A 24,564-nucleotide genomic window follows, 5' to 3' on the forward strand; every position below is an offset into this window, starting at 1 on the left:
CTCCCCCAGTCCAGAAGGCCGGGCGCCAGGAACCAGACACACGGCGACAGCCTCCGTCATTAGCTTCCTGTCCCTTCTCCGCGGGCCGAACTGTCCGCTTGACTCGCGGAATTCGGTCAAGAGAAGAACTGCGGTCCCCGAGAGGGAAAAGTGCGCTCCACAGGCGACCCAGGCTCTCGGCGTTTCGGGCATTTTCGTCCCATCGGCATGTTTTGATTCCTCCGAACTTGGGGTCGATGAGGGTTCAGTGTATAAACCTGCAAGGCGTTCTCTTGGGGAAATCAGAGATATATAAACCATGGCCCCGATTGTCGATTTTGACAGCCAACATGTCTGGTTTGAGGCTTGACATCTCGGCTCCCGAATTTCCAAACTGTGGAAAAGAAAAGGCTGTCCATCAGGGATGGCTGGTCAAGTGCCGGGGATACTGATGCCAAGGGACGATAAATCAGCCAGGGGGGACATGTTGTAGTACTACTTCCTCCTCCCTACTCCGTATACTATCGTGCCGTCAAGCGTTGCTTGGAGAGTAAACAGTTCCTGGAACCCTTCACACACGCGTAATGCTGTTTCACGGCCCTAGTAGGTTGCGGTGAAGAATCTCTCTTCTACTCTGGAAGCATGTCAGTCCCTTGGTGCCCATGGCGGCGCGCAACAAGACGCAGCCGGCCTGCAATGTTGCTCAAGTACCCGGCTGCTTCTTGATATGGCGCCATGTGCGGTGGGGTGTAATGCAACACTCGAGTCAAGTGGCTTTAATGTCACATTTGACAGTTTCCTTCAAGGACTGTGCGTTAGTCTCGTCGGCAGCGGCGCCGAAACGTCACGAGAAGCCTTCCGTGCGGGACTTGTCCTGTTGTCTGTGCCGTGCTTCCTCAGCCAAGTTTTTTTTTTCCCCTAGACTCGGAACTAATTTGTATACAATACGAACCATTGCACAGACATTCTCCACGTGGGGAATCTGCTCGCTTGCTCTCCCCTGGTGGAGATGTGATGTACATGAATCATTTCCCAGGAACGCGGATAGCGCCACAAAAACACCATGTTGCTTGTGTACGGAGTATGAGCCAGGTTTGTGGGCCACGATTCCGGCTCTTGTCTCCCTAGGCAAGCCCGCCGAGCAGGCTGTAGCGAATTAAGCCGGCGGGAAGATTGCTGCTGATCCCTTGCTTCCGGTGTCGCATTCGGTGCCAAGTCCGGTTCGAGTAGAGCTTAGACAAAGGCGACGTGGGATCGCAGAGAGACGATGGCGCTAATCGACTCTGTTCAGGGTCTTAAACACCCGGAAGCCCCTTCTCATCCCGGGGTTTGTCTTCTCTGGACCTGGATGCGCCAGGACGGTCTTCTCCCCCGCGTATACATGTCGATTTGGATATGGCAACCGGCGATTCCTCTGATCCCGCCGCTCAGGCAGCGGCAGCCGAGGCGGCATTTCACCATTTCACCATTGAGCTGTGGACTTTGTATGGCATTGGCGTCTTCGCGACCTTCCTGAGAACGTATGCTCGAATCCGTGCCGTGGGAGCCAGGAATCTACGAGCAGATGACTATCTTGTCTGGGTCGGCGTGGTGAGTCCGACAAACCGCCTGCAAACGGCAAGAGAGCCTTCAGCTTTGACTGACTCTTGATGGCCGGCTCTCAGGCTTTCTATACTGCCCAGGCGGCGCTCGGTTACAGTATCGGCAATATTGCTCACGGCCTGGCCAACAATGGCATGTCGGATGCCGAGCGTGTGGCCCTTTCACCCAGCGATCCCGAATACCAATCGAGGTACGTGGCCTGTGGACGCTGTTGATTGAAGCGAGATGCTGATGTTGTACGTATCTAATTAGGGTGATTGGCTCCAAAATTCAGGTTGCAGGCTGGACAACCTATTCTCTCTTGATCGGCTTCTTGAAACTATCCGTGCTCGCCTTCTACATCCGACTAACGGTATGGGCTCGCCAGCGGTCTACATCCATGTGGGCTACCAAGGCATGGACAGATTTTCTGACTCTTGTGGATAGGACGGACTTGGGCGGCCATATAGGATCCGCATCATCGTTGGATTCATGCTCGTCATCGGGACAACCGTGGCCTGTATCCTCACCAACTTCCTTGCCTGCCGACCGTTCAGCAGATATTGGCAGATCAACCCGGACCCTGGAAGTAAGCGCGTTCCCCCATGGCGTCAAAACCTCTGGGCAAACTTTGTACTAATCATGGCGAGTTAGACGCATGCCAGGCCGCCGTCTCGCGACCCATTATCTGGGTCTCCTTCGCGGCCAACGTCTGCACCGACATATACCTGATCCTGATCCCGCTCCCCATGCTCTGGGGATCCAGCTTGAAAATGATCAAGAAGATTGCCTCGACAATCGTCCTCGGGGCGGGCATCTTTGTCCTTGTGTGTGCGACGCTAAAGAGTGTTTTCGTTCTAGTGGTAAGGCTTTCCCCCATGACCTACAGAGATGTATACAGCTGGCTTCTCTGACGCCCGGTCTTTTTGTTTCTTTAGGACCCTGTCAACGGCGCTCAGCTTGCCGGGTCCTGGGGCACGAGGGAGGCGTTTGTGGCCGTCATCACGACCAACCTCCCCATGCTGTTCCCTCTGTTCCGGGTCTGGCTCACGCCCCTCTTCGGAAGCGCCTTGGGGTCGTCCAAGAAGTCGTACAAATCGCCAACCGGCCTCGTGACAATTGGAGGCGGCGGCGGCTCGTCGACTCCTCGAAACCGGCCGCGCACGGCAAACCCCGTCGCCACAAACATGACGTTTAGCGAGAGCGAGGAACGCATCGTGGGGGCCATCAAGATGGATACCGTGAGGAACGCGCGGCCCTCGAATGCGATTGTCGTGTCGAATCAGGTGGAAGTCACGCACTCGGACAGGAATAGCCAGATTGACGGCCGTTACGCCCAGCATACTCACGAGCACTGGTGAAGACGGACACCCAACCCAAAAAAAAAGGGACAGAAAATAGTCGGACAAGGAAGAGAATTGAACAGAATATTCATGCGCCACGACGGTTGGCATGTTCGTCCCGCCGTTGCTTCTATCACGAGTTAGGCTGGCGAGTTTTGAACGTGATGGGAGAAACGACGAGCCGACTGCTGCAAAGAGGGTACGGCAGAGGTCACAGATTCCCCGAGTGTGTAACGCCGGAAGATTCCTTCTCGATGAAACCTGACGGTGAAGCGTGGTTCATCCGACATTACTAGGCAAAGGCTTCGTGAGCAGGCCGGCAACTCGTCAGGGGTTCATTCAACATGCTACAACACGGCCTGTGTGCAACGCCCGGAGAGATTTATGATGCCCAAAAAGTCATGTATATACGGCACATTTACAATGTACACTGGACATGATAGAAACCCCTCACCCACTGCAGGACAATGCTGGGGCGGGAAAAAGTGTTTAAATAGTACGTCAATGGCTTTGTTGCTACCATGGTTCTTTATTTCCAAGCACCCGAGGAGATATTCACTTCGCCAGCGAGGGCGTGTATACATTTACAATATCAACCAGGTCCCCTTCGTTGCAGTACATGCCAGCTCTTGATGTCCAAAACGCCATTTTCCCTCGTCCCTGCGTGCCCAAAAAAAAAAAAAAAAAAAAAGCCAAAACGCAACCACAGCATGAATCCACGTAACATACAGAAACCCTTCGTATCAAGATTTGCCTTTTAGAACAGGGGCAAGCGAATTAAACTCCCCTCTGACAGGAAGGGCACCCTAACCACAGGCACCCCATTCCTCAGCCACCACCTCGCGAGCTTGCTTCGTCTGCCGCCGCTTGTGAGGACAAGCCAGCGAACACCGGTAAGCCAAGCCGCCGTCGGAGTCCCTGTATGACTCCCGAGACAATAAACACCCGTTGAATCTGTACACGGACACGCCAAGCACTTGGTCGCCGTCGCCGTCGTCCACGACGAGGTGCACTTTTCGCCTCTGGCTCGTGGGTGTGATCCTGGTAGGAACGGGGGCGATGTCGGTCACCGGCGTGGCGTTCACAAACACGCCCATTGACGCACAATCCACCGTCTGCCCGGCTCTTTCGTCCGCCGTGGAAGTCGGTGCCCAAGAAGAGGTACTAGCTGTAGTTGCCTCTGCCTGGCGTGTTGCAACGGTAGTTTTGGCATCTTGCGGCGCTGCCTCTGTGGCGGATGACAGAAGCGGCGCCGAAGAAGGCCTGTTGCCGGATATCATGGTGAAGCTGGTTCCATTCGTTCTGTCATGTTCTGTCAGAATCTTGCCCGGCCCTTTTTCTGTCAACCCCGGCTTTGGGGACTACTTACTTGTTGGACGCAGTCTCGTTGCTGCTCCAGTCAGGGTTGATGTTGCTGTCGTGTATTCTCGCCACGACGGCCGCAACAATAAGCGACACGAGGACCGTGATGAAGATGGACGTCAGCAGCCGTATGCAAAGCGTTCGCCTGACCTTGCGTCGGGCCTTGACGTGGTCCGGGTCGTCTTCCTCTTGGTACAGAGGCGGTGCTCGCTCGGCACCGTACGCAGGAGGCTGCCGCGGGCTGGACGGTATGCTCTCCGCCAAGGTCGAGTCATCAGATGCTCGGAAGGAGGAGCCGTTGTCCTTGTTTTCTGCGCCGCAGGTGCTTGCTTGCCGTGGAGTTGGGTACCGTATCGGCGGACCGTGGACGTCCATCGTAACGCCGCGGATACGTGACTTTTTGCCGGTTCAAAGCGGCAGCACGGATTTGAAAACTTCTTCGTTCTACTGAGAACGTCTGATGGTGTAATAGGCGGCCACGCATGCTGGTGAAGCTCATCATGAAACTTCTGCCCAGTGCGACGATGATAGTGATGCAGGACCCAACGACGGACTGCAAGGGGTCAAAAAGCAGAACCGGTGACGAGGCCTCTTTCTTCTTCTTCTTCTTCTTCTTCCCTCTTGCCGCATACATACGGCCTCCCATCTCTGGACAGCTTTCACCTGCTCTTCGTCCCCCGCCCCCAAGATGTGTCACGCCCGCGGCTTCACGCACTCTGGCTGGCCCGGTCACTGGAATGCTCCAACGTCAGGAATGCTGGATGTCTACGAAAAGCACCAACCACAACATTAGATGAGAGTCACTTTTTTCAAATTAGGAAAGGGATAGAAAATCTCGGGGAGCTAATTCCTTTCATCTGGCTTACTAGGTCATGTCAGGGAACGGTTGAGCGAGGCGTGAACGGGACTAATGACGATGTAGGTGTAAGAGAATCGCTCGGGCTAACGGCATTTTGAACTGATATCATACCTACAATCAATTCAATGCTGTCATGGCTTCTTTCCATTGGGTGTCGGGGCTGTGCCATGTTTCATTTCGTCGCAGACTTGCCTGTGAGCGAAAGGGCCTCGAACTGGGGATGCTAGAGAGACCACCCGACCATTGCTCGCTGACCTGACCTGACCTGACCCGACTGTGGTAGCAGGAAAATAACTTGCCAAGGGCCGAGAGACACAGGCGATTACCACGGGGGAAGCGCACATGGTCTTGAGTTTGAGCTGTTTTTCGGGTCAACTGGGCTCTGAAGCCGTACAACATCACGGCAGGTTCCGGAAGCTCTTGCTGGAAACACCGAGCTTTGCGACCGCGGGAGGTGAGAGGGGATGAGGTTTCACAACTTGGTGCTTTAGTTGTACATCCGTTTACTCCTATAAAGATCTTATTTACCTGCCATTTGAACTTGTAACTGGCTAAACGAAAATTTGAAATAGCCGTTGTTGGATGGACCCGTCATCTTCGCTATGTTTACTAACTGTTAGCCGGCGAACTCTTGTCATTGATCGCACGTTGAACCCTGTAAACGGGCAGAAGGAACGGTTTTGGCAAAAGCAACGCGCGGAGCTTGCGAGACCGCCCACAAAGATTTACTCTCGGCACTTTCTTGATGGGCCAGCTAGAAACCTCGACAACCGTCTCTAGTTCCGCTAGAACCTGGAGACTGTTATGAAAGATGATGAGTCGATTTGCAGGGGACTTCTGCCCTGAGCTTTTGGGGGTTTCACCCTTCCTTGGACCCCGAAGTTCATGTCCGCATAGCGTCCTTTTGTCGCGGACGGTTACGCGGGGGCCGGCCAATTTATCGTTCTAGCCTCCTAGTTGATAAAAATCTCCTGGAATAATGAATATACTCTTAAATTTTCTGTCTTCGCTGTTGATTTGCGGGCCTGCTGTGAAGAGTCTTTCCTTTTTGTAATATAGCTGTGTCACTAACAAGAGGTAGTTGGGCCGGAAACTGCGAAGTTGGTAAAAAGCATGCCTCGAGGCCGGAGAAGCAAACAAAAGACGCCTTTTTGTTAACCCAGCGCCATGCGGTCAAGAACCGCCCCGTGTGATATCCACATTGTATCCTTGTCTCCAAAGAATATCATCTTGGAAACAAGGCCGTATACAACGATAGAGAGGGGGCTTGTCGGAGCTAGCAGCAGTCAAGAGGGCACACTTACAAGTTGGATATCGTGGGTATTCGGCCAAGGGCCGCTATTGCTGCATCTTTGTGCTCCATGGCGCAGTTCCCAAGCCCGATAGCCACTCTGACAGGGGCTGACATCTCGTGCATGAGGAGAAAGGCTCTGTTCACCGTTTGGCATGTATAACACCAACGTCTCTTATCAATTGTGGTCATCTCCACAATGCCCTCATATCGTTCTAATTTCGTGGTGACAGACGAACCAATCAGTCGCGTAAAACTAGACACACCGACGCAATCAATTCTTGCAGTGTCTATCAACAGTTAAACCAGTTAGTATTCTGAAGGCCGCCGGACCAGCTGGCTTGGGTATCCGCAATGCCAGCTATATACACGTAGTAGAAATTCGGTTTGTCTTGGTGAGCATCCCCAGATTTCTGTTTGCCAATGCAACAATTCATCATCTCTTCACTCTTCGCTATGTTAGCGTCCATAACTTGCAGGAAAAGAAGGTGAGATTTTCCAGATCAAAATGGGCCAGGGCGGAGACTGCGAGCCCCGTTTGGGTAAAAACCCATGCTTCGTTGTCTTTGATGCCTCAAATTCCAATCTTGGTGTCAGAGCTGTCAGTTTCTTTACTTCCCGCGGCGGTCGCAAGCCTGAAGCTCCCATCAGCGACTGATGGAGCATGCACACAAACATGTCGTAAAGATGGGCTGCTGTCGGCGTTCCGAAACAAACGAAATCGTTGAGGAGATAAGACTCCTTGGTCGCCGAATCTTCAAGAATTACAAGGCTGCAGTTTTTGTGCCGTGGGAAATCGGCGGACGAAAATTAAAGCCGGTCTTGATACTGATACTGTCAGAAGTCGGCAACTGCCCCGAGCAAGATTTGCAACGGCAGTTGAGAGGCGTTCCAATCTTGAACTAGCTTCTGACAGGGATATCTTTCTTTGGCAAACGCAGTGGACACGTAAATCTCCGTGTAAGCATTCCCCCCTCATGCTCCATAAGAAAGCGGCTTGATATCCTTGTCCCTGCTTGCCATTATATGTATCTCCGATGACCAGCCAGTGTTTGAATGTTCCCGAAATGATAAGAAAAATGACCATCTAAGTCTCCTTGTCGAGGCGGAAAAGTGTAGTATGGCTCCTGCGCCTTTTGCGCTGAATCAAGTATGCACTATACATGTGATAGGCGGGCGTGAAATGCATAAATTTCGAGAAATTTGCTCTAAAACTCGCCACGTATAGCCATCCTATGCCGAACATCACGTCATTTGTGGAAAATATCCGTTTACAAAGGGAACACAGCCCACTCGGGCTCATTTCTTTCGCTCATGCCTGGCTCAGGACCTGCCGCTGTGCTTGTTATAGGGGCGCGAATGCGCCACGGTCAAGAAGTGGCCGTTGCAAGGGGAAGAGGGCAATTACAGCGATATTTGAGTTGATTGAAAGGGGGGGTTGTGGATACTTGTTGCCCATGCCTCCGCGTGGTGGTGAGGTCGTGGCAGTTGCTACGTTCAGCAAGCCAACCGAGACTTTTTACAATCTAGAGAGGAAAATCCTCATCTCCCATATCCTTGCTCAAGAATAGAAGTAGAAAAATTCTATATTCTCCGAGATAGGCGTGACCTCAGGGGTTCAGTCAAAGCCCAACAGAACAAGATCTAAGACCATTACAGGACGGCGAGAGATGAGGCGATTCGGATGTTGTGCAGGTCAAGCGCTTCGATGTGAGACAAGAATGTCACTCGACCTCGCCATCGAAGAATTTTCACCAGTACGTTCGTCTTCATGGTTAGCAGGCGGCACATGCTGTTGAGCTGAGCCGCGGCGTCGTAATCCCGGACAGCTGAGTCTTGATGACAGGGTGCATTTTTCGTTTTTTGAAGACGCTTTGGGCATCCTATGTCAGCCTCGAAGTCCGTGGCATTCCGGGGCTGTCATATCCTGGCCCCTGGAAACGCCATCGCTGTGCCAGAGCTCGGTTGTTTCACAAGAATTTGCGGCAGATGCCAATGCAATCCGTCACCGCCATGCCCAAAGACCAGCATCGTGGGCTGGCCAGGTGGCTGATAGTGTCATCCCATCCAATAGCACCTTTCAGAAGGGAGATCTGCCCTGGTCGGCGTCTAAATTTGGCCGCGTAACACTTGACGTCTTATATCGGCTGTATACCGAGCCTGGCATCACCGAGCTGAGGTGGTGCCTGGTCGAAGAGATTTGGAGCTCACCTTCAGATTCTTCAGAGATCAAGGCAAAAGAGTCCGTTCAAGTGCAACGAACCTCGGAGAAAAAAGTCATTCGCGTATGATACGTACCCCTACGTACCCAGGTACCTAGGTAGGTATGCATCGTATCATACCTACTTCCTTGATCAAAGTCTCGGGGAGAGATGTCTCTAAAATAGGACATGGGAACTGTCAAAGTTCTTGTCGCGAGAAGTCTCGCGCACTGGCTGTTTTGGGCCTGGTGTGCGGAAGTGATTGGCATTGTTCACGGAGCGGCCCCCACCGGCGTCCCGTTTTGGACTAGCTCGGTGATCTCTTGTCTGCCCTTGATGGCGCAATTGTGATGGCGAGATCACAAGAGGTTCCCGTCTCCAAGTGACAACGGGCCTGATGAGCCGCATTTGCTGCTGGCGCACGTCATCGCTAGCGTGTTACTTGTCGGTTTTGCCAGGGCCGAAGCTTGGTGATGTGCAGGCTTGTTGTCTTGGGGCTAAACCCAGATGCTAGGTTCATCGTCTGCATGTACTCCGCACGCATACTGTCTGGCTCTAGGCATTCTGTCGGTGAGGCTCCGGCACACACAGTATGGCACAGTAGGATAAGCAAATTGACCATGAATGTCTCGGCGAATAGGACACATGAAATTGCGGAAAGAAAAAAAAAGGAAAAAAGGTCATGTCAGTGGTCCGTGCTGCCAAATGTTATCTGGCTCTGGCTCTGGCTCTGGCTCTCAAACTGGTTCGGCGGTCGGTGGGACCCGAGAGCCGGTCGCAAGACGAGGCAGGAGCCACTTGGGTGCGGCAACTGCCAGATTAACTGCCATTTTGGAACCCCCGCTATCCGACTGTATGGTGCAAGTGGACTTGCCGCCACCGCTAGTCCTCGCAAGCCTCGTGGTTCTGCTGCCATCATCTTAGCAGCCGAACCGTAATCCAACATTCCAGCCCTCGTCCATGCTCGATTCTTCGACTTGTCCTCTCCCCTTGTGCTTACAATATACCTCTCTGAGAGCACGTCATCGCCTTCCTTGCACGCACCACCGACGTGAAACACCCATGGCCTTGCACGGCCTCGACAGTATTTAGGCTTTTCTGTGCGCAATTCTCCCCCCGAGACTCTTGCCGCCATGGAAACATCCGCGCACCTCAACGGCCACCGCCAGCATGCGTCTGCGGTATTGACTCCGAATCATGACCATCACCACCTCTCCTCGTCCAATACTCGGGACGATATCGCGCCAGACCCTCTCTTAGAATCACCGAGCTCGCCCTCTCCCGACCTTTCTCCTGCCCAACAACCTTCTCGAGATAACTGCGACCGGACGAGACCTCAAGAGGGGGACAACACCCGCCTCAAGAAGATGGCCTCCGAACTTGTGGTGAAAACGGTCAGCCCGTTTCTCAAGGAACACATTCCTGGACTTTATGCGCCCGTTGGAAAAGACAACACCAAGACTGGCGCCAAGAGTCCTGCAACCTGGACCCGCATCAAGGATCCCAATACTAAATTCTGTTATCGACATCGTCCTGATTCAAAGTGTCGCCGAGCAGCAGACGAGACCAAGATGGGCTTTATCCAAAGTGTAGGTTACCTCTCAACATTGCCAGACAAGACGACAAGGCATGAATTGACTCATTTCTTCACAGGAACTCAATAGCCTCCCCACCGCCGACCAAGAAGCCATTACACATGTTTGGTCGCTTTTCTCTGCCGCACCATCCAAGCAGCGAGAATTGATGTTGCAGGGAATCATCACTCAATGTTGCTTCCCCCAACTGTCTACCGTTTCTCGTGAAGTTCAGGAACAACTCAAGATTGACTTCCTCGCTGCCTTGCCGACGGAACTGTCGTACAAGATTCTCAGTCATCTCGATACCGTTTCGCTGTGTAAAGCTGCTCAAGTCAGTCGACGATGGCGCAGCTTAGCAGATGATGACGTCGTGTGGCACAGAATGTGCGAGCAACATATTGATAGAAAATGCACCAAGTGCGGCTGGGGCCTGCCGCTCCTCGAAAAGAAGAAACTCATGGCCTGGAGCCGACATCAAACTGCCCACCACCGCCACGATCAGGCAGAACGCGCGGGGCCCTCGGTTGAGACAAATGGCCACAGTGCCGAATCTCTCGAATCGAACAAGCGATCTAACTCCAGCGCTGACGACGGGCCATCCAAGAGACCACGACTGAGTGGTCCTAGCAATTCCCGGTCTCATCTTGACAACGAGCGCAAGTTTCGCCCGTGGAAGGATGTCTACCGTGATCGATACAAGGTCGGGTTTAACTGGAAGACTGGGCGATGTACAATCAAAACATTCAAGGGGCACGAGAACGGCGTCACCTGTCTTCAGTTCGACCACAATGTCTTGGCGACGGGCTCGTACGATACTACTATCAAAGTTTGGAACATTGAGACTGGCGAAGTCATTCGGACGCTACGTGGCCATACCTCTACTGTTCGTTGCCTGCAGTTTGACGATTCCAAGCTGATTAGCGGGAGCTTCGACAAGACCATCAAGATTTGGAATTGGCAGACTGGGGAGTGTCTTAGCACTTTGCAATGTCATACCGAGGGTGTCTTGTCTGTTCACTTTGACGGATGCACGCTAGCCTCTGGGTCAATCGACAAGACGGTCAAGATTTTCAGCTTTGGCAACAAGGAGACCTTCTCTCTGCGTGGCCATACAGATTGGGTCAACCACGTCCGAATAGACTCGCCATCGAGGACAGTGTTTTCCGCGTCCGACGACATGACTGTGAAGTTGTGGGACCTGGATTCAAAGCAGTGCATCAAGACTTTCCGCGGGCACGTCGGCCAAGTACAGCAGGTGCTCCTAATGCCGCCGGACTTTGAGCCAGATGAAATCCCCAGTGACGACAAGGCCGACACCATCTCTGTGCACAGCAATCGCAGCGCGACGCCGACGCCGACGCCAGAGCAGCCGGATGACTCGAGAGCATCTTTCGGCTGTGGCTTTACGCATGACACCACCAGACCTCTGCCTCCACGATACATGTTGACGGGTGGTCTGGACAATACTGTCCGACTCTGGGACATTGTCACAGGCAAATGCATCAGGAGTATGTTTGGCCATGTCGAAGGTATCTGGGGTCTTGTGGGCGACACACTACGTGTCGTGACTGGTGCCAACGACTCCATGACCAAGATTTGGGAGCCTCGCTCTGGAAAGTGTGAGCGAAGTTTCACGGGCCACGCAGGACCAGTTACTTGCGTTGGTCTCAGCGACAGCCGCATGGCCAGTGGCAGCGAAGACGGCGAAGTCCGTCTGTACAGCTTCGAGGGTGAGACCCTCGAAGAACGAGGAACGCCATCCTAATGACTATACCGACCTTAAAATCACTCAGCTCTCTCTTCTCTCTCCCCGGTGGAGGCTTCATTCTCTCTTGCGAGGGCGGTCCTCTCCCCGTCCTTGGGGGATCCCTAGCGCCTCCCAGTCAACATGTCCGGCGGCGGTGGCGACGCAGCTCTGTTTAAGGAGAGCTTTACGGTCACCTAATATGACCAATCCAAATACGATCGTGTTGCCCGCACATGCTGTACATCGGCCCACTCGCAAACTGTGATGGTGCTTGATACCGACATTGAACGAATGCATTTAGACGATAATCTCGAAGAAAAGGGAAAGAAAAAAAAGGGCGTCGTATTTCAACGTTTGGATTCTGTTTGCTGGTTTTGCGCAGATATCGGGGGCGTATTTAGGTGTTTGGTTTGAGATACCACCTGCATGCAGATGCAGATGCTTTACTTTGTATATCAGTGACATGTCCGACCAACGCCAGCATTCTGGTGTGCACGAAGCACTTGAAGGGCTTTTCAAACGGTTAGATGTAGTGAAGGATGGCGTTATGGGGGATCATTGGTACTTGACACGGCGCATGGGCAGGTTGATATAGATAAAAATCCCAGGAATACATGCGTGTTCAACATTGGCTGTGCCTCGGTTGGTGATGAGATGGTGTCTTTTGTTATCCATGGAGAACAGAGATCATGGTTGTGTGACGCGAGTCCTGATCCAATGCAAGAGTGGGATCTGCGGTGTAATGTTTCTCGAGTGGAAGTGTTGGCTCTTCTTGCTTTGGCGCTTTACCCGGGTGTGTGGCTCGTCATTGATGATGCTGGAACAAGTGTGGTTGCAGTTGCAGATTCTGCATGCGGTGTAATAAGCTTGCATTCTTTAGGCCAAGTCTATCACCAGGAATATCTCGGTCACCAGCGCTTTAGCCGAGGAAGTGTTCTAGAAGGCGAAACGCCCGACGGAGATTTTCATTTGTTTAATGCCAATTGAAAAAAAAGGCCATTGTGTGCTTACACGTTGGGATTGAAGCAGCGCGCACATCTATCTACCTAGATATCCAAATAAGCCGCTCTCAATGTTATTGCCCAGGTCTGCCAGACGCATAGAATCTACATGTTTAAGAAAATAAAAAAAGGTCTTCTCTCTACATATTGACAAATTGCATGTCCCATCGCACGGCCCAACTTATCAATCTCCAAGCTCGAGGTCAACGTACCTCGGTAAAGGACGGCAAGCCATCGGAGCTGGCACCTGGCCAATTGGATGATCGGAACCATCCAGGTACGGGGCACCCGATCCCTTCCGGCGCTTGGATACCGCTTTGGCATAGTAGCAATTTTGGCACCGCTGTCCTCTCTTTTTTTTGTGTGTGTGTGTGTGTTGTTGTTGTATGGATATATGCAATGATTAATTCCCTGCTTCTGAATGTTTCGCATGGAAAAGATGGTCTGTTGTCTCCTCTCATCCCAGGGCATCGGCAGCGTTGGAGAGACGGCAAGACGGGCTTTGGTTCAAGTAGAGGGAAAAGACCCACCCCGCAATAAGTTACTTGACATATATCACAAGCTCGGCTCACGGGTGTGGGGCTCGGCCTGGCTGTGGATTTAGCTGGGAAAGACAGACCCGACGACGGAGCGAGAATGAGGGACCAGCATACCTAGGTAGATGTATTGTAAACATGCGCGAGTCTTGACCAGAACACAATGGTGTCACAGACTACTTCTTGGCATGCCGTTGGAATAACGCCCAACATGCAAACTGCACGACCAGCCATGTCCGTCGGCCACATGGACCGTCACATCCAAGAGCCCTCCGTCCGTCCGGCATTCCCAAAACCGCCGCGAAGGAGGAGACCAATCCGACTCCGAGTAAGTGAAGTGGGGGGGTTTCCCCCGGCCCTGCTTCTCCTACCTTGTAGTTTCCCGCAAGATACATGGTACGTCCCCGATGCGTCACTGGCGGCATCCCACAGCCGCGGGACAACCGAGCTTATACAAAGCTTCCCACTCCCCAAAAGCCACAACGCATTCTCTCACCAAAGGGAACGTCTTTTGGCTTTCCCAAAGCCGGGGCCCCTTGGAAAAGACCTGGTCTTGTGACTGGCCAAGCATGCTCCAGCTAGTTCCACGTTTCCCCCCCCCAAATCTCCATGGCACACCCGATCACGCCCGCCACAGCCCAAGCCCAGAATCATATGTCAAAAGCCAAACGTCCCCGATATTTGCGCGTGTGACTCTTTTTGCTTTCCACCAGACGGTCATCATCTTCGGTTTTTTTATTTTTATTTTCAAACTCTCCCCTCTTCATTACATTTTGCAAAGCTTCGCTGTCATTGCCACCGGTCCAGTAATTGGGTTCTGCTGCCTCTTGGTCTTTTCGCAGAAGGGTAGTGCCGGCATAGGGCCTTTGCATGTGAAGCCTGCGGCCTTGTCGGCTGTGACGCAACGAGCCAACGCTTTGCGACGAGGCGCAACAGCGTCGAACCAGGCCATCAATTCCGTCGTCTGAGCTCGTATTTCGAGGGCTTGAACCAAGGGGAAGAAGGAAAAAATACCATCATCATGCCTCCCAACGACAACAATCGCAAACCGCCGACGGCGGCAGTCAACCTCATCGGTTCGTTGGCCCTCCCCCCCGAGACGCAATTGAGTCAATGCTAATCGGGACGATTTTTTCGCACAGCCGGAGGCGGCGCCGGCATGATGGAAGCCCTCGTGTGCCATCCGCTGGGTACGTTTCCCCCCAACCCCGTAGCAGACGTTGGACTAACACAGGACGATGCAAAAGACACAATCAAGGTCCGGATGCAGCTCTCGCGGCGGGCCAGGCAGCCCGGCGCGCCCAAGCGCGGCTTCGTCAAGACCGGGGTGGAAATCGTGCGCAAGGAGACGCCGCTGGGCCTGTACAAGGGCCTGGGCGCGGTGCTGACGGGCATCGTGCCCAAGATGGCCATCCGCTTCACGTCGTTCGAGGCGTACAAGCAGCTGCTCGCGGACCCGGCGACGGGCAAGGTGTCGGGCCAGGCCACGTTCGCCGCGGGCCTGGCGGCGGGCGTGACCGAGGCCGTGGCCGTCGTCACGCCCATGGAGGTCATCAAGATCCGGCTCCAGGCGCAGCACCACTCCATGGCCGACCCGCTCGACATCCCCAAGTACCGCAACGCCGCGCACGCGCTGTACACGGTCGTGCGCGAGGAGGGGTTCGGCGCCCTCTACCGCGGCGTCAGCCTGACGGCCCTGCGCCAGGGCACCAACCAGGCCGTCAACTTCACCGCCTACAGCTACTTCAAGGTCTGGCTCAAGGACTGGCAGCCGCAGTACGCCGCCACCAACCTGCCCAGCTGGCAGACCACCCTGATCGGCCTCGTCTCCGGCGCCATGGGGCCCCTGAGCAACGCGCCCATCGACACCATCAAGACGCGCCTGCAGAAGACGCCTGCCCAGCCGGGCGTCAGTGCCTGGGCGAGGATAGCCACCATTTCCGCCGACATGTTCAAGTGCGTTTCTCCCCCCCCTGCTTGTAACAAGTCGTCTCAGTGCTTCTTTTGCTAACGCCTTCACCCTTCCCCGCAGGCAAGAAGGCTTCCACGCCTTCTACAAGGGCATCACCCCGCGTATCATGCGTGTCGCCCCCGGCCAGGCCGTCACCTTCACCGTCTACGAGTTCCTGAGACAACGCATTGAGAAGAGCAACCTGTCTTTTGTTGGCGGAAACTACGAGGAGTAAAAGACGGTAAAAAAAAAAGGATACTGCCAACATTGACCCATCACCCTTTGACATCGTCCTGCGCACAAACAAAATAGACATCCCGTTAAGACCATAGGGGCAGCCCTCCGCAGCCCAAAGCTAGAGGTCGGGCCGCGGCGAGGAACATGACAGATGCATATTGCAAAGGTGCCATTACGTGGTTTACTTCATTTGATTTTTATTTATTTTTCCCCGTTTGTCATGGCTAATGCCGCCTTGTTTTGCATAGAGTAAGGGCCGTACGGAGGATGTTTTGCATTTTCATAGTTGATATCTCGAGTGGGAAATATCCCCCCGTCATTTATAGCAAAATTGAATGTGTTCTTTTACCATCATTTTATTTCTTCTATCGTCATATTCAATATTGTCTAAACGTGCGCGCGCACCGCCTCGTGTACCAACCATAAAAAAAAGAATCACCGACCCGGCCGCTTGGGCCTGCTGAACCCCGACTTGGTAGTAGTCTTGGGATGCAAATCATCCATCACAGACTGCTCAGTGATTTCGCCGGGCTCCTCGACTTCAAACTTCTTCTCCAGGCTCAAGCCAGCCTCCTTGTCTGCAATTTCCAGCACCGCCCGCTTCATCAATGGGTAGAGCATGCGCTTCTTGATGGACTTGTTGCCGGCCGTCAATGGGCACGTGTAAAAGAAGAGGATTGGCGACTGCTCTGCGCCATTGTGCGTGTGCTTGAACCTGTAAAACGTGAATCGGGGCTCCGTGGTGGAAATCGCCTTGGCCAGCTCGGTAATAGACTCTGGCCGGGGCGATTCGGGGACCAGCTCCACGGATTCGCTCTCGGGGTTGATTTTCTGCCCTTTCGTCAGTCCGGCATTCCCTGCGAATTCCCCATTCACCCCTCCCAACTCACCAGCATGGCCACCACGCGTCCGTCGTCCTGCCCCAACTCCTTCAAAGCGGCGACGGCGTTCTCCGCCACAGGCATAGCAAAGCTCTTGCTCAGGTGAATTTCCCTCGTTCCTGTACCAGATCCCGCCTCCTGCTCGGCACGCTTGACCTCACCCAGGGTGCGTTCTTCCTCTGTCAGCGGAGCAGCAAGTTGGGTATGCGCGTCGTGCTTCTTGAACCCGCTTTCACTGAGTTCGTCTGCAGTCGTCACGAAGATCGTCTCTCTGAAATGCTCGGAGCCCAGCTCCCGCACAAGAGTCAGTCTTGTAGATGCAAACAGCATCTTCTGTCGTACGTGCGCAGTGTCCGGAACGTAAGATATTGCTGTCAGACGTGGGATGTCATCGTATCGACGAAGTAGAATGTAGAGGGGGACGTTGGGTTCCAGATGGCTCTGCAAGCTCCCAAGGTTTTCAAAGAATGAGGACCCCTTGGATGGAAGAGTTTTGAGGGGCACTAATGACTCTTTTTCGATGCCAACAATAAGGCCAAAGATCGACGGCGAGGAGAGCAACGAGTTGAACTCGGCTTGGAGCTCCTGCGAGGCTGTAAACAGTAGGTCAGCAGCTTTCCTGGCGCGGCTGGGTCTGAGCATATCTACCTGAAATCCCAGATTGCATCTTGAACTGATTCCCAGCGTATTGATGCAAGCTTGAATTAGCAGTGGTCACAGTTCCCGCTCTGGTTGCAGTAGAGGAATGCGCTCGCTGAATACGTAGGTGGGGGATGCACCGACCGCTGGTTGCCCCGCTACGACCCCGATGATGCATGCTGTGGCGGAGCTGTTGTCTTACCCTGAACCAAAAGCTTAGCGTGCAAATTTGCTTTGTAGACCTTTTTGACAACCCTTTACTCTCACAGCTAGTCATCCAAAATGCCTAGCACTTGGATGGTGCGGTCACCCTCAAACGCAAACATGGGGCACACTGGTTCCAGTTGACATCAAACATGGCTCACATCAATGACAAGTGCGGATACAGAATAAGTATATTTTAGCTTTAGGTACAACTTGTGACAGACATTAGACAGTGGTTTTAGAATAAATACTTTACAACCACTCAGAGGTACTACGTGGCTTTCAACTTTCACTCCAGCTATCAACCAACGTCCAAAACTGGCCCAAAAAGAACTAATCGAGATGCTCGCTGCCGCATTGCATGTCATATATCCGTGGCAAAGGAACGTACATTCTTTTACTTTGCTTACATGATGATTGCCGCAATCAAAGCCAATCCTCCAATGGTCGCCAGCGGCGGGACCATGCTGTGGGTGGAATCTGAGCCTGGTACCTGGGCTGGAACTGGTGGCTGTCCAGTTGGGTCGAGAACATCCGAAGGACGAGACCAGAGAGTGCTTGTTGAAGAGCGGTTTGGATCGTCCTGGCTTGTATCTGGGACGCTGCTAGCTGTCGCCGCAGGATCCTGCTTCTTCTGTGAGCTGTATGGATCCGAATACGACTGGGGAGATGGAACAGGCGAGGTCACGGGCTTGGCCTCCGAAGTAGTGGCCTCCGACGTAGTGGCATCCAACGTAGTGGCCTCCGACGTAGTGGCATCCGACGTAGTGGCATCCGACGTGTACACTGGAAGAGAGGCAGTGGTTGTTCCATACGGAGCCGGTACGCCAGAGCTTGGAGTAGGAATGGAAGAATCTTCGTCGCACGTCGTGATGGGTGGTGCCACAGTTGGTTCCTCAGTTACTGAGCTTTGTTCGTCAGGGCAGGAGGAAGTGAGCCTAGTTGGGGCAGGAGGCATTTCACTAGAGGTTGTCATGGTCGCAGGACTGGAAGACAACACAAAAGTGAACGTTGTAGGTATGCCAGGCGCTGTTCCAACAGGGGTGATGAGACCTCCAGCCGGTGGTTCAGTCACCGGGCCCTGGTCAGACGTGGTGCAATCCTCAGAACTGATTAATGTGATTGGCAGAACGAAGGTAGAAGTTGTATGTATGGTTTCGATTTGAGGCTGCTGGCTAGCTGTTTCCGTCTTCGTGTAGACATTGGCAATTGCGGGACCTTCAGCCGGGCAAATGCTCCCGCACATGCCATGGTTTGGATCTCCCAAGCATGGATTATTGCAAGCTCTCTCATCAAGGGGCTTAATCACGTTGGCGTCATCTCCGCAACGACAATCCCTAGAAACGTCAGACATGAATAGATTCCCAAAGGTCGTACTCTTCAGACTCACGTTGGGAACAAAGCAGCGAATTGATGACCTAGACAAGCCCGCTGGCACATTTCCGGAGTGATCGGCTCGCCATTCAGAAGCACAGGCGGTGTGAAGCATGACATATCAACAGAAGAGCATCCTTGGTACGCAAAGGAGTCGATGGCATGGTTAGCTTGAGCCAGCACCGTGGCAGCCGCGCCCAAGGCAAGCAACAGCGTCGAAGCACCCATTTTAGGTTCGTGCAGTGCAGCAATTCAAGGTGACGAGGATTTCAAGGGATGAAGTGAAAGCCTGGCTCAAGTATTGAGGAAAGGGGCTATGAATAAGGACCTGAATGAGGGACAGAAGTCGGAAAGGTTGGAAAGGATATGAGATGGGGGAGAGGATGAGTTTGGAGTACGATACTTTATTGAGACGAAAGAACAGGAGAAGATTATTAAAGCTGGAAAGAGCATGGCATTTCCTAGAAATAACATATGCCGTTTCGCCAGGTATCTTGAAGGAAGGAGCTGTGGTTCACTGGCGCCATGCCATCCGTCGCCAGCTGCCAAAATCCGTAGCCTTGTCATGACAGCTGCCAATTATTCTGACGGCAAGGCCCAACTTCACATACAGGATCCTTAAACTCCCACTATACTGTGCATTAAAGCAAGCCAATTGACACCTAGGCCATGAATACCAAGGTCGTCGGGTTACTCACATGATATGACGCCAGCCTTGAGATTGACGAGGCAATTCACCCAGGATGTACAAACTGCGGGCGTTCGACTTGGAAATAAGCACACCATATCCACCCTAAAGACTTTAGGGAAAGATCGTTAAACTGATTGATTATTAAAAGGCAACAAGCAAAATCCTTTACCAACACGCCTAGTGTTGTCGTCCTCGACTACTTCTAACTGCCTGAGGGGGGCTGTTCCAGTACGTGCCTATCACGTGCAAGCTCCCGTGATCGTAATGTTGGGATGCCATCCAGAGCCCCACCTCTTTCAGGGCACGAAAGCCCCAATTTAGCGAACTACTCCCAATTGTGCAAAACTTCTTGACCGTCACATCACTCCTTTGTACTCACCATCATCGTTGTGCACCACCAGTCAAGATGAGCGCCCAGGCCCTGAACAAGATCGCCCCCAACAGCCCTTCGCGGCAGAACCCCTCGGAGCTTGAGCAGAACATTGCTCAGGCTCTCTACGATCTCGAGACCAACACTGCCGATCTCAAGGTTGCCCTGCGACCTCTGCAGTTCGTCTCTGCCCGCGAGGTGAGAACTTGAAAATGAAATGAAACTAGATCCTTGGCCTAGGCGCCTTTCGAGATCCTGTTCCCAAAAGGAAACTATACAATGGCTACGACGAGCGTCCTCTGAAGTATAAAAGACGACTGATTGGAGCCATCACCCGGCTACGACGGCGAGTTGGAAGAAAAATTGTGCATCAGGCTAGAAATAGTCTATTACAAGACTCTACAACCTTCGTTTGAGGATGCTCGCCGGAGCCAGCGTACAATTGACTTCTGGAACAGGACGGGAAGCGGTCCAAGGCTATGTCCTGGAGCTCGCATGCTGACTTTGGGTCTTGATTAGATCGAAGTTGGCCACGGCAAGAAGGCTGTTGTCATCTTTGTCCCCGTCCCTTCCCTGCAGGGCTTCCACCGTGTTCAGCAGCGGTAAGTTTGTTTCGATTATTCCACAGCGGAGCCTCATAATCGGTGCTAATCTGCTACAGCCTGACCCGTGAGCTCGAGAAGAAGTTCTCTGACCGCCATGTCTTGATCCTCGCCTCGCGCCGCATCTTGCCCCGCCCCAAGCGATCTGCTCGCTCCCGCAACACCCAGAAGCAGAAGCGCCCCCGTTCCCGCACCCTGACTGCCGTCCACGATGCCATCCTGGCCGATCTGTGCTTCCCTGTCGAGATCGTCGGCAAGCGTATCCGCACCAAGGAGGACGGTAGCAAGCTACTCAAGGTCGTCCTTGACGAGAAGGAGCGTGTTGGTGTCGACTATAGACTTGACACCTATGCCGAGGTTTACCGCCGTCTTACCGGCCGCAATGTGAATTTCGAGTTCCCTCAGGTCGCCAGCGCTGAGTTCTAAACCGAAAAGTGGGATTTTCTTTAAGCATTGGCATGGCAATCTCGGGGCTTGGGAGATGCTGGGTATATTTTCATCTGTCACAATTCGATGGCTGGTCAACAAAAATGGGGCTTTTGGCGTCTTAATGATTATGGTAGCTTGATAATGATACAGGCTGCTTCATGATATTTATTGATCAATCACCGACGACTTGTTGTCGTGCCCATAAAAAAAAACCAATTTTTCCCCCACAGGGTATCTGAATCTATGTGCGCTGTGCCAACTCACTCGTGACTGATGCGTCCCACGCCAAGGACACACCAATATGCCAGTTCCCTCTTCTCCTTGGCTTCTTTATCCTTTCCATGCGCTGTGACTATGTCATGCTGGGCATCCGCCTCCCACTCCATCCGTATAAACATGGGTATCTCCAGAATGTCCTCGTCTTCCTTCAAGGGACTATCGTCCACCTCGTCCTTATCTTTTGCGAGTAGAGTTTGATGCTCTGGCCGTAGGGATGCAGGGACGACCTCGAGTATGATGCTCACCCAATTACGTCCCCTCTCCCATATTTTTGCTGCTTCTCCTTGGCCAGCACCTTCATCTCTTTTGCGACCCTTGTCTCTCCCCTCGTCTTTCAAAGCGTCGTCCCACATGTCGGTGTTAGCGTCAACTTCAAATTCGGGACACAAAACGGTGACTTTGCTAGCAAATCTCCCAGGTGTAGTGTTTGGCGTTGCTAGTGTTACCTTGATGCTTTCAAAGAGTGGGTTTTTGAAGGTCAGAATATACTGATACGGTTTGAGCGGTTTCAATGGTGCCTCGTCGTTGAAGGCTGGCCGGGATGTGACTGGTACAGGCGCTGCAGTTGGATGCATAGGGCGAATAGAGATGGTAGGGATGTAGGACTTTGCCACCAGCCGAATTTTGAACCTTGTAGACGTGACTTTGTTCTCGGGTTTGGATATGATGTGACGACAAGCAGGGCAACGCTTAGAGCGCTTAGTACGTAGCAGATACGGTATGGGTCGTAGCTCATCTTGAAAGCGTCCTGCCGAGACCTGGTGGGCACGCTGCTCCGAGGAGGTAGTGGCTTGCCATCCGTCGTTGGTCAACTTCTTGATCATGCTTGATTCATCCAATTGGGCCAATTTGAGGCCTTCCTCTGAGTTCAGTGCCTCGCGTATAACATCTGCTGGGCCCTGCTGCATACGTCCTGGATGACCACGGCTGGTGTAAAGTGACATTATCCTCGACAAGGCGGCCGGTGAGGAGAATCTTCTACTGTCTTGCAACGGCATACCGCTAAGAGAGGGGTTTGAATTTGCTAACTGTTCCTGATAAAAGGCCCTCAAGCTTGCAAACTGCAAATCGCGGTCGACCTCATCGTCTGGCAGGGGTGGTTCATCTGGATTCTCTTTTCGCCTCTCCTTAACATCCCTAATGGTAATCTTTGGTGTACCACCATTATTCAACTTGCCAAGTTGCGAGTGGATACCGCTGGGCCGGTCGAATTTGATTCCAACGTCAGTTGAAGACCAGTTACAATACTGGCAGAAGAGTGCATACGGGCCGCCATTTGAGCTTGGCTGGCCCTCGGGAGAGAGCAGGTTGTCATCAGACATTGGCTGGATTGCGCTAACCTGCAGCGGCCCAATACATATTGGACATTGATAGCAGCTTCGTGTGCACCTTGGATGCAGTGTTAGTTTCTGAAACAAGCGCCCAAATCTCAATTCGCAATCTATATACCTGTTGCCCTCGCTTCGCAGGTTGCTGCTAGGAACTTCGAACAGGCAATTCGGACAGTAGTACGTTACAGTCTCCTCTGTGACACATCTCGGACACCGTATCTGCTGGCAATCTTCGCAGTACAGCAGATATTCTAGCGGGTACAAACTATAGTTTGATCGCGGGGCTCGTGGATCGAAAGTTCGCTCGTCATCGTCGAGATCCTCGCTCGCTAACGCATTGCCGCGATCGGCGGCAGATTGATCTGAACACGGGCATTGAATATATGTGTACGGAGTTGGATACGCCATTTTTGAATCAGCACCTCCATCCGTTGTAGGCGTTCACCAGAGGTCGTTTTCATTCTGGGATTTTGAGTCCAGAGGAGTTACGCAACCAAACTGGTGTGAGTGCGACACCTATTACAGCAAGGTATAACCTACCCCGTGGCTCCACTGACTAGCACCGACCCGGATCAAGGTGAGCTCCGGCAAGATTGAAGCTTCATGTTCCTTGTCAGGTGACTGAGCCAGTCAGTATTCTTCCAGTCTGTTCCTGAGTCCAGCCACCCGCCACAGTGCTTCAGTGCTCATGTATCATCAGCTCCATCATGCGTCTAGGGTTAAGATACGAAGTGTTTGATTGATGATCTTGATCTCTGCTAACTGTTCTTTGATATCATATTGACGTTTTCTGACTCAACCCCAACAGACTTCTTGAAGCAATGCCTTTCGACTGACCATATTTTCCAATAATCAATAATCCGCCCGGAATGGATTGCCTCGATGGCGCCGGATAAGGCGGGCCAAGTCATGCAGACACGACAGACACGTGCAAGAAATCGACATCACGACGTGCCATCATCTTTCTGTGAGAAACATGGCTTGGCTTGGCACATGCTTTTGTCATATATTAGCCGCGTTAGAAACAATCTGGCTTCTTTGGACCAGACAATCTCTAGTTGTGTTGGACGGCACCGATGTCGGGCCAGCAAGTGTAAAATAAAATACACTCAAGATGATGCATGGCCTTAGTCGGAGGGCGCGACAGTTCCATCGTGAGTGCGCTGACCCCGGTCAATCAGGGCATGTCTTGCAACAGGGCGCCTCCTCAACTGATGTTCTCTCGGCGAATAGACCCGATTGCCTGGCAATCTAGCTAGGCTGGTGAGATGACCGGGAACAGACGAAGAATCAAGTCATACTAAGCATCTTGGGGGATAGTAATGAAGGACATCGCCACCCAGCTCTTGAATGGGGCCACAGGTCTCTGCAAGAAAACGGCCACGGCAGGTAAGTATTGACGAGAAATCATGAAACAAGTAGGTGGTGTTTTTAATTGAGTTCTGCGCTATTACGGATGCATACCGCTAACAACGCATGGTGTAGCAGTGGGAAATGAGGACTGGCGCCGCGAGTGGCTGCTTTCAGCTCCACGGCCTCACTCGTCGCCGTTGGTTTGGGTGTGGCTTCCGGAGTACGCTCGATCGGCAAGCTTGCCACAAGGCTGGGAGACAAGTCTTACTCATGTTGAACCTTAAAACTAGCTCGTGGTGAGAGGCCAGAGGCCGTTTCTGTTCTCTCGCGTCTCAAGTCCGTCTCGACAAACTCCTGCAGCACATAAACCGGGTTCTTCATTCTGCCGAAGACGGGACACGGCCCTTGAAGCTGGGACAGTAACTTGGAGCCTGAGCGGTGACATGACCATGACGAAATACACGACGCACACCGTCTGTCTTGCGTCCGTCCATGCTGGTATTGCGCTACCATTGTTGCCAATCAACCCCCCACAATTTGCCACCATACGTCGTAGAGATTGGTGAGCAGGTTATTGAATTAGCGCCAAACAGTTCATCATAGCTCGCCCCTGCAATCGTACCTTGTGTGGACCAGCCTCTTGGAGGATGAAGTACCTTTGTATGAAGTGTGTAGGTATGCTGAGGCAATGGGTGTCTTGGGCTCTCCCACGGGCTGGAAGCAAAGAAGGCCACGAAACTGTTTGG

General features: G+C 52.8%; 8 protein-coding genes across 8 annotated transcripts; 4 read left to right on the forward strand and 4 right to left on the reverse strand.

Moving 5' to 3' along the window:
- Positions 1 to 902: 902 nt before the first annotated feature.
- J3458_006846 (uncharacterized protein) lies at positions 903 to 2,921 on the forward strand (the record flags this gene model as incomplete). Its single annotated transcript, XM_007814483.2, has 6 exons — positions 903 to 1,569; positions 1,644 to 1,771; positions 1,834 to 1,933; positions 2,008 to 2,149; positions 2,215 to 2,423; positions 2,499 to 2,921. The coding sequence occupies exons 1-6, from the start codon at positions 1,375 to 1,377 to the stop codon at positions 2,919 to 2,921; spliced, it is 1,197 nt and encodes a 398-aa protein (XP_007812674.2). The 5' UTR covers positions 903 to 1,374.
- A 788-nt stretch (positions 2,922 to 3,709) lies between these two features.
- On the reverse strand, positions 3,710 to 7,102 carry J3458_006847 (uncharacterized protein; the record flags this gene model as incomplete). Its single annotated transcript, XM_007814484.2, has 4 exons — positions 5,240 to 7,102; positions 5,132 to 5,172; positions 4,273 to 5,030; positions 3,710 to 4,205 (listed from the first exon to the last, which is right to left on the reverse strand). The coding sequence occupies exons 3-4, from the start codon at positions 4,638 to 4,640 to the stop codon at positions 3,710 to 3,712; spliced, it is 864 nt and encodes a 287-aa protein (XP_007812675.1). The 5' UTR covers positions 4,641 to 5,030; positions 5,132 to 5,172; positions 5,240 to 7,102.
- Positions 7,103 to 9,556: 2,454 nt separating this feature from the next.
- MET30_1 (ubiquitin-binding SDF ubiquitin ligase complex subunit met30) lies at positions 9,557 to 12,524 on the forward strand. Its single transcript, XM_007814485.2, has 2 exons — positions 9,557 to 10,205; positions 10,270 to 12,524. The coding sequence occupies exons 1-2, from the start codon at positions 9,750 to 9,752 to the stop codon at positions 11,956 to 11,958; spliced, it is 2,145 nt and encodes a 714-aa protein (XP_007812676.1). The 5' UTR covers positions 9,557 to 9,749; the 3' UTR covers positions 11,959 to 12,524.
- Positions 12,525 to 14,012: 1,488 nt separating this feature from the next.
- SFC1_1 (Mitochondrial succinate-fumarate transporter) lies at positions 14,013 to 16,017 on the forward strand. Its single transcript, XM_066119073.1, has 4 exons — positions 14,013 to 14,553; positions 14,620 to 14,667; positions 14,725 to 15,433; positions 15,510 to 16,017. Exons 1-4 carry the CDS (start codon positions 14,499 to 14,501, stop codon positions 15,661 to 15,663), a joined length of 966 nt encoding a protein of 321 aa, XP_065975708.1. The 5' UTR covers positions 14,013 to 14,498; the 3' UTR covers positions 15,664 to 16,017.
- On the reverse strand, positions 16,003 to 17,308 carry TWF1_1 (Twinfilin-1). The gene is made up of 3 exons (XM_066119074.1): positions 17,195 to 17,308; positions 16,556 to 17,139; positions 16,003 to 16,496 (listed from the first exon to the last, which is right to left on the reverse strand). Exons 1-3 carry the CDS (start codon positions 17,211 to 17,213, stop codon positions 16,101 to 16,103), a joined length of 999 nt encoding a protein of 332 aa, XP_065975709.1. The 5' UTR covers positions 17,214 to 17,308; the 3' UTR covers positions 16,003 to 16,100.
- A 132-nt stretch (positions 17,309 to 17,440) lies between these two features.
- TWF1_2 (Twinfilin-1) lies at positions 17,441 to 19,620 on the reverse strand. Its single transcript, XM_066119075.1, has 2 exons — positions 18,780 to 19,620; positions 17,441 to 18,726 (listed from the first exon to the last, which is right to left on the reverse strand). The coding sequence occupies exons 1-2, from the start codon at positions 18,989 to 18,991 to the stop codon at positions 17,796 to 17,798; spliced, it is 1,143 nt and encodes a 380-aa protein (XP_065975710.1). The 5' UTR covers positions 18,992 to 19,620; the 3' UTR covers positions 17,441 to 17,795.
- A 240-nt stretch (positions 19,621 to 19,860) lies between these two features.
- RPS7A_1 (40S ribosomal protein eS7) lies at positions 19,861 to 20,852 on the forward strand (the record flags this gene model as incomplete). Its single annotated transcript, XM_007814488.2, has 3 exons — positions 19,861 to 20,022; positions 20,344 to 20,426; positions 20,486 to 20,852. 3 exons carry the CDS (start codon positions 19,861 to 19,863, stop codon positions 20,850 to 20,852), a joined length of 612 nt encoding a protein of 203 aa, XP_007812679.1.
- Positions 20,314 to 22,947, reverse strand: J3458_006853 (uncharacterized protein). The gene is made up of 2 exons (XM_007814489.2): positions 22,584 to 22,947; positions 20,314 to 22,523 (listed from the first exon to the last, which is right to left on the reverse strand). The coding sequence occupies exons 1-2, from the start codon at positions 22,871 to 22,873 to the stop codon at positions 21,116 to 21,118; spliced, it is 1,698 nt and encodes a 565-aa protein (XP_007812680.2). The 5' UTR covers positions 22,874 to 22,947; the 3' UTR covers positions 20,314 to 21,115.
- Positions 22,948 to 24,564: the final 1,617 nt, after the last annotated feature.

Source organism: Metarhizium acridum (genome assembly GCF_019434415.1).
Source record: "Metarhizium acridum strain ARSEF 324 chromosome Unknown scaffold_72, whole genome shotgun sequence".
In the NCBI taxonomy this organism is placed as follows: Eukaryota; Fungi; Ascomycota; class Sordariomycetes; order Hypocreales; family Clavicipitaceae; genus Metarhizium; species Metarhizium acridum.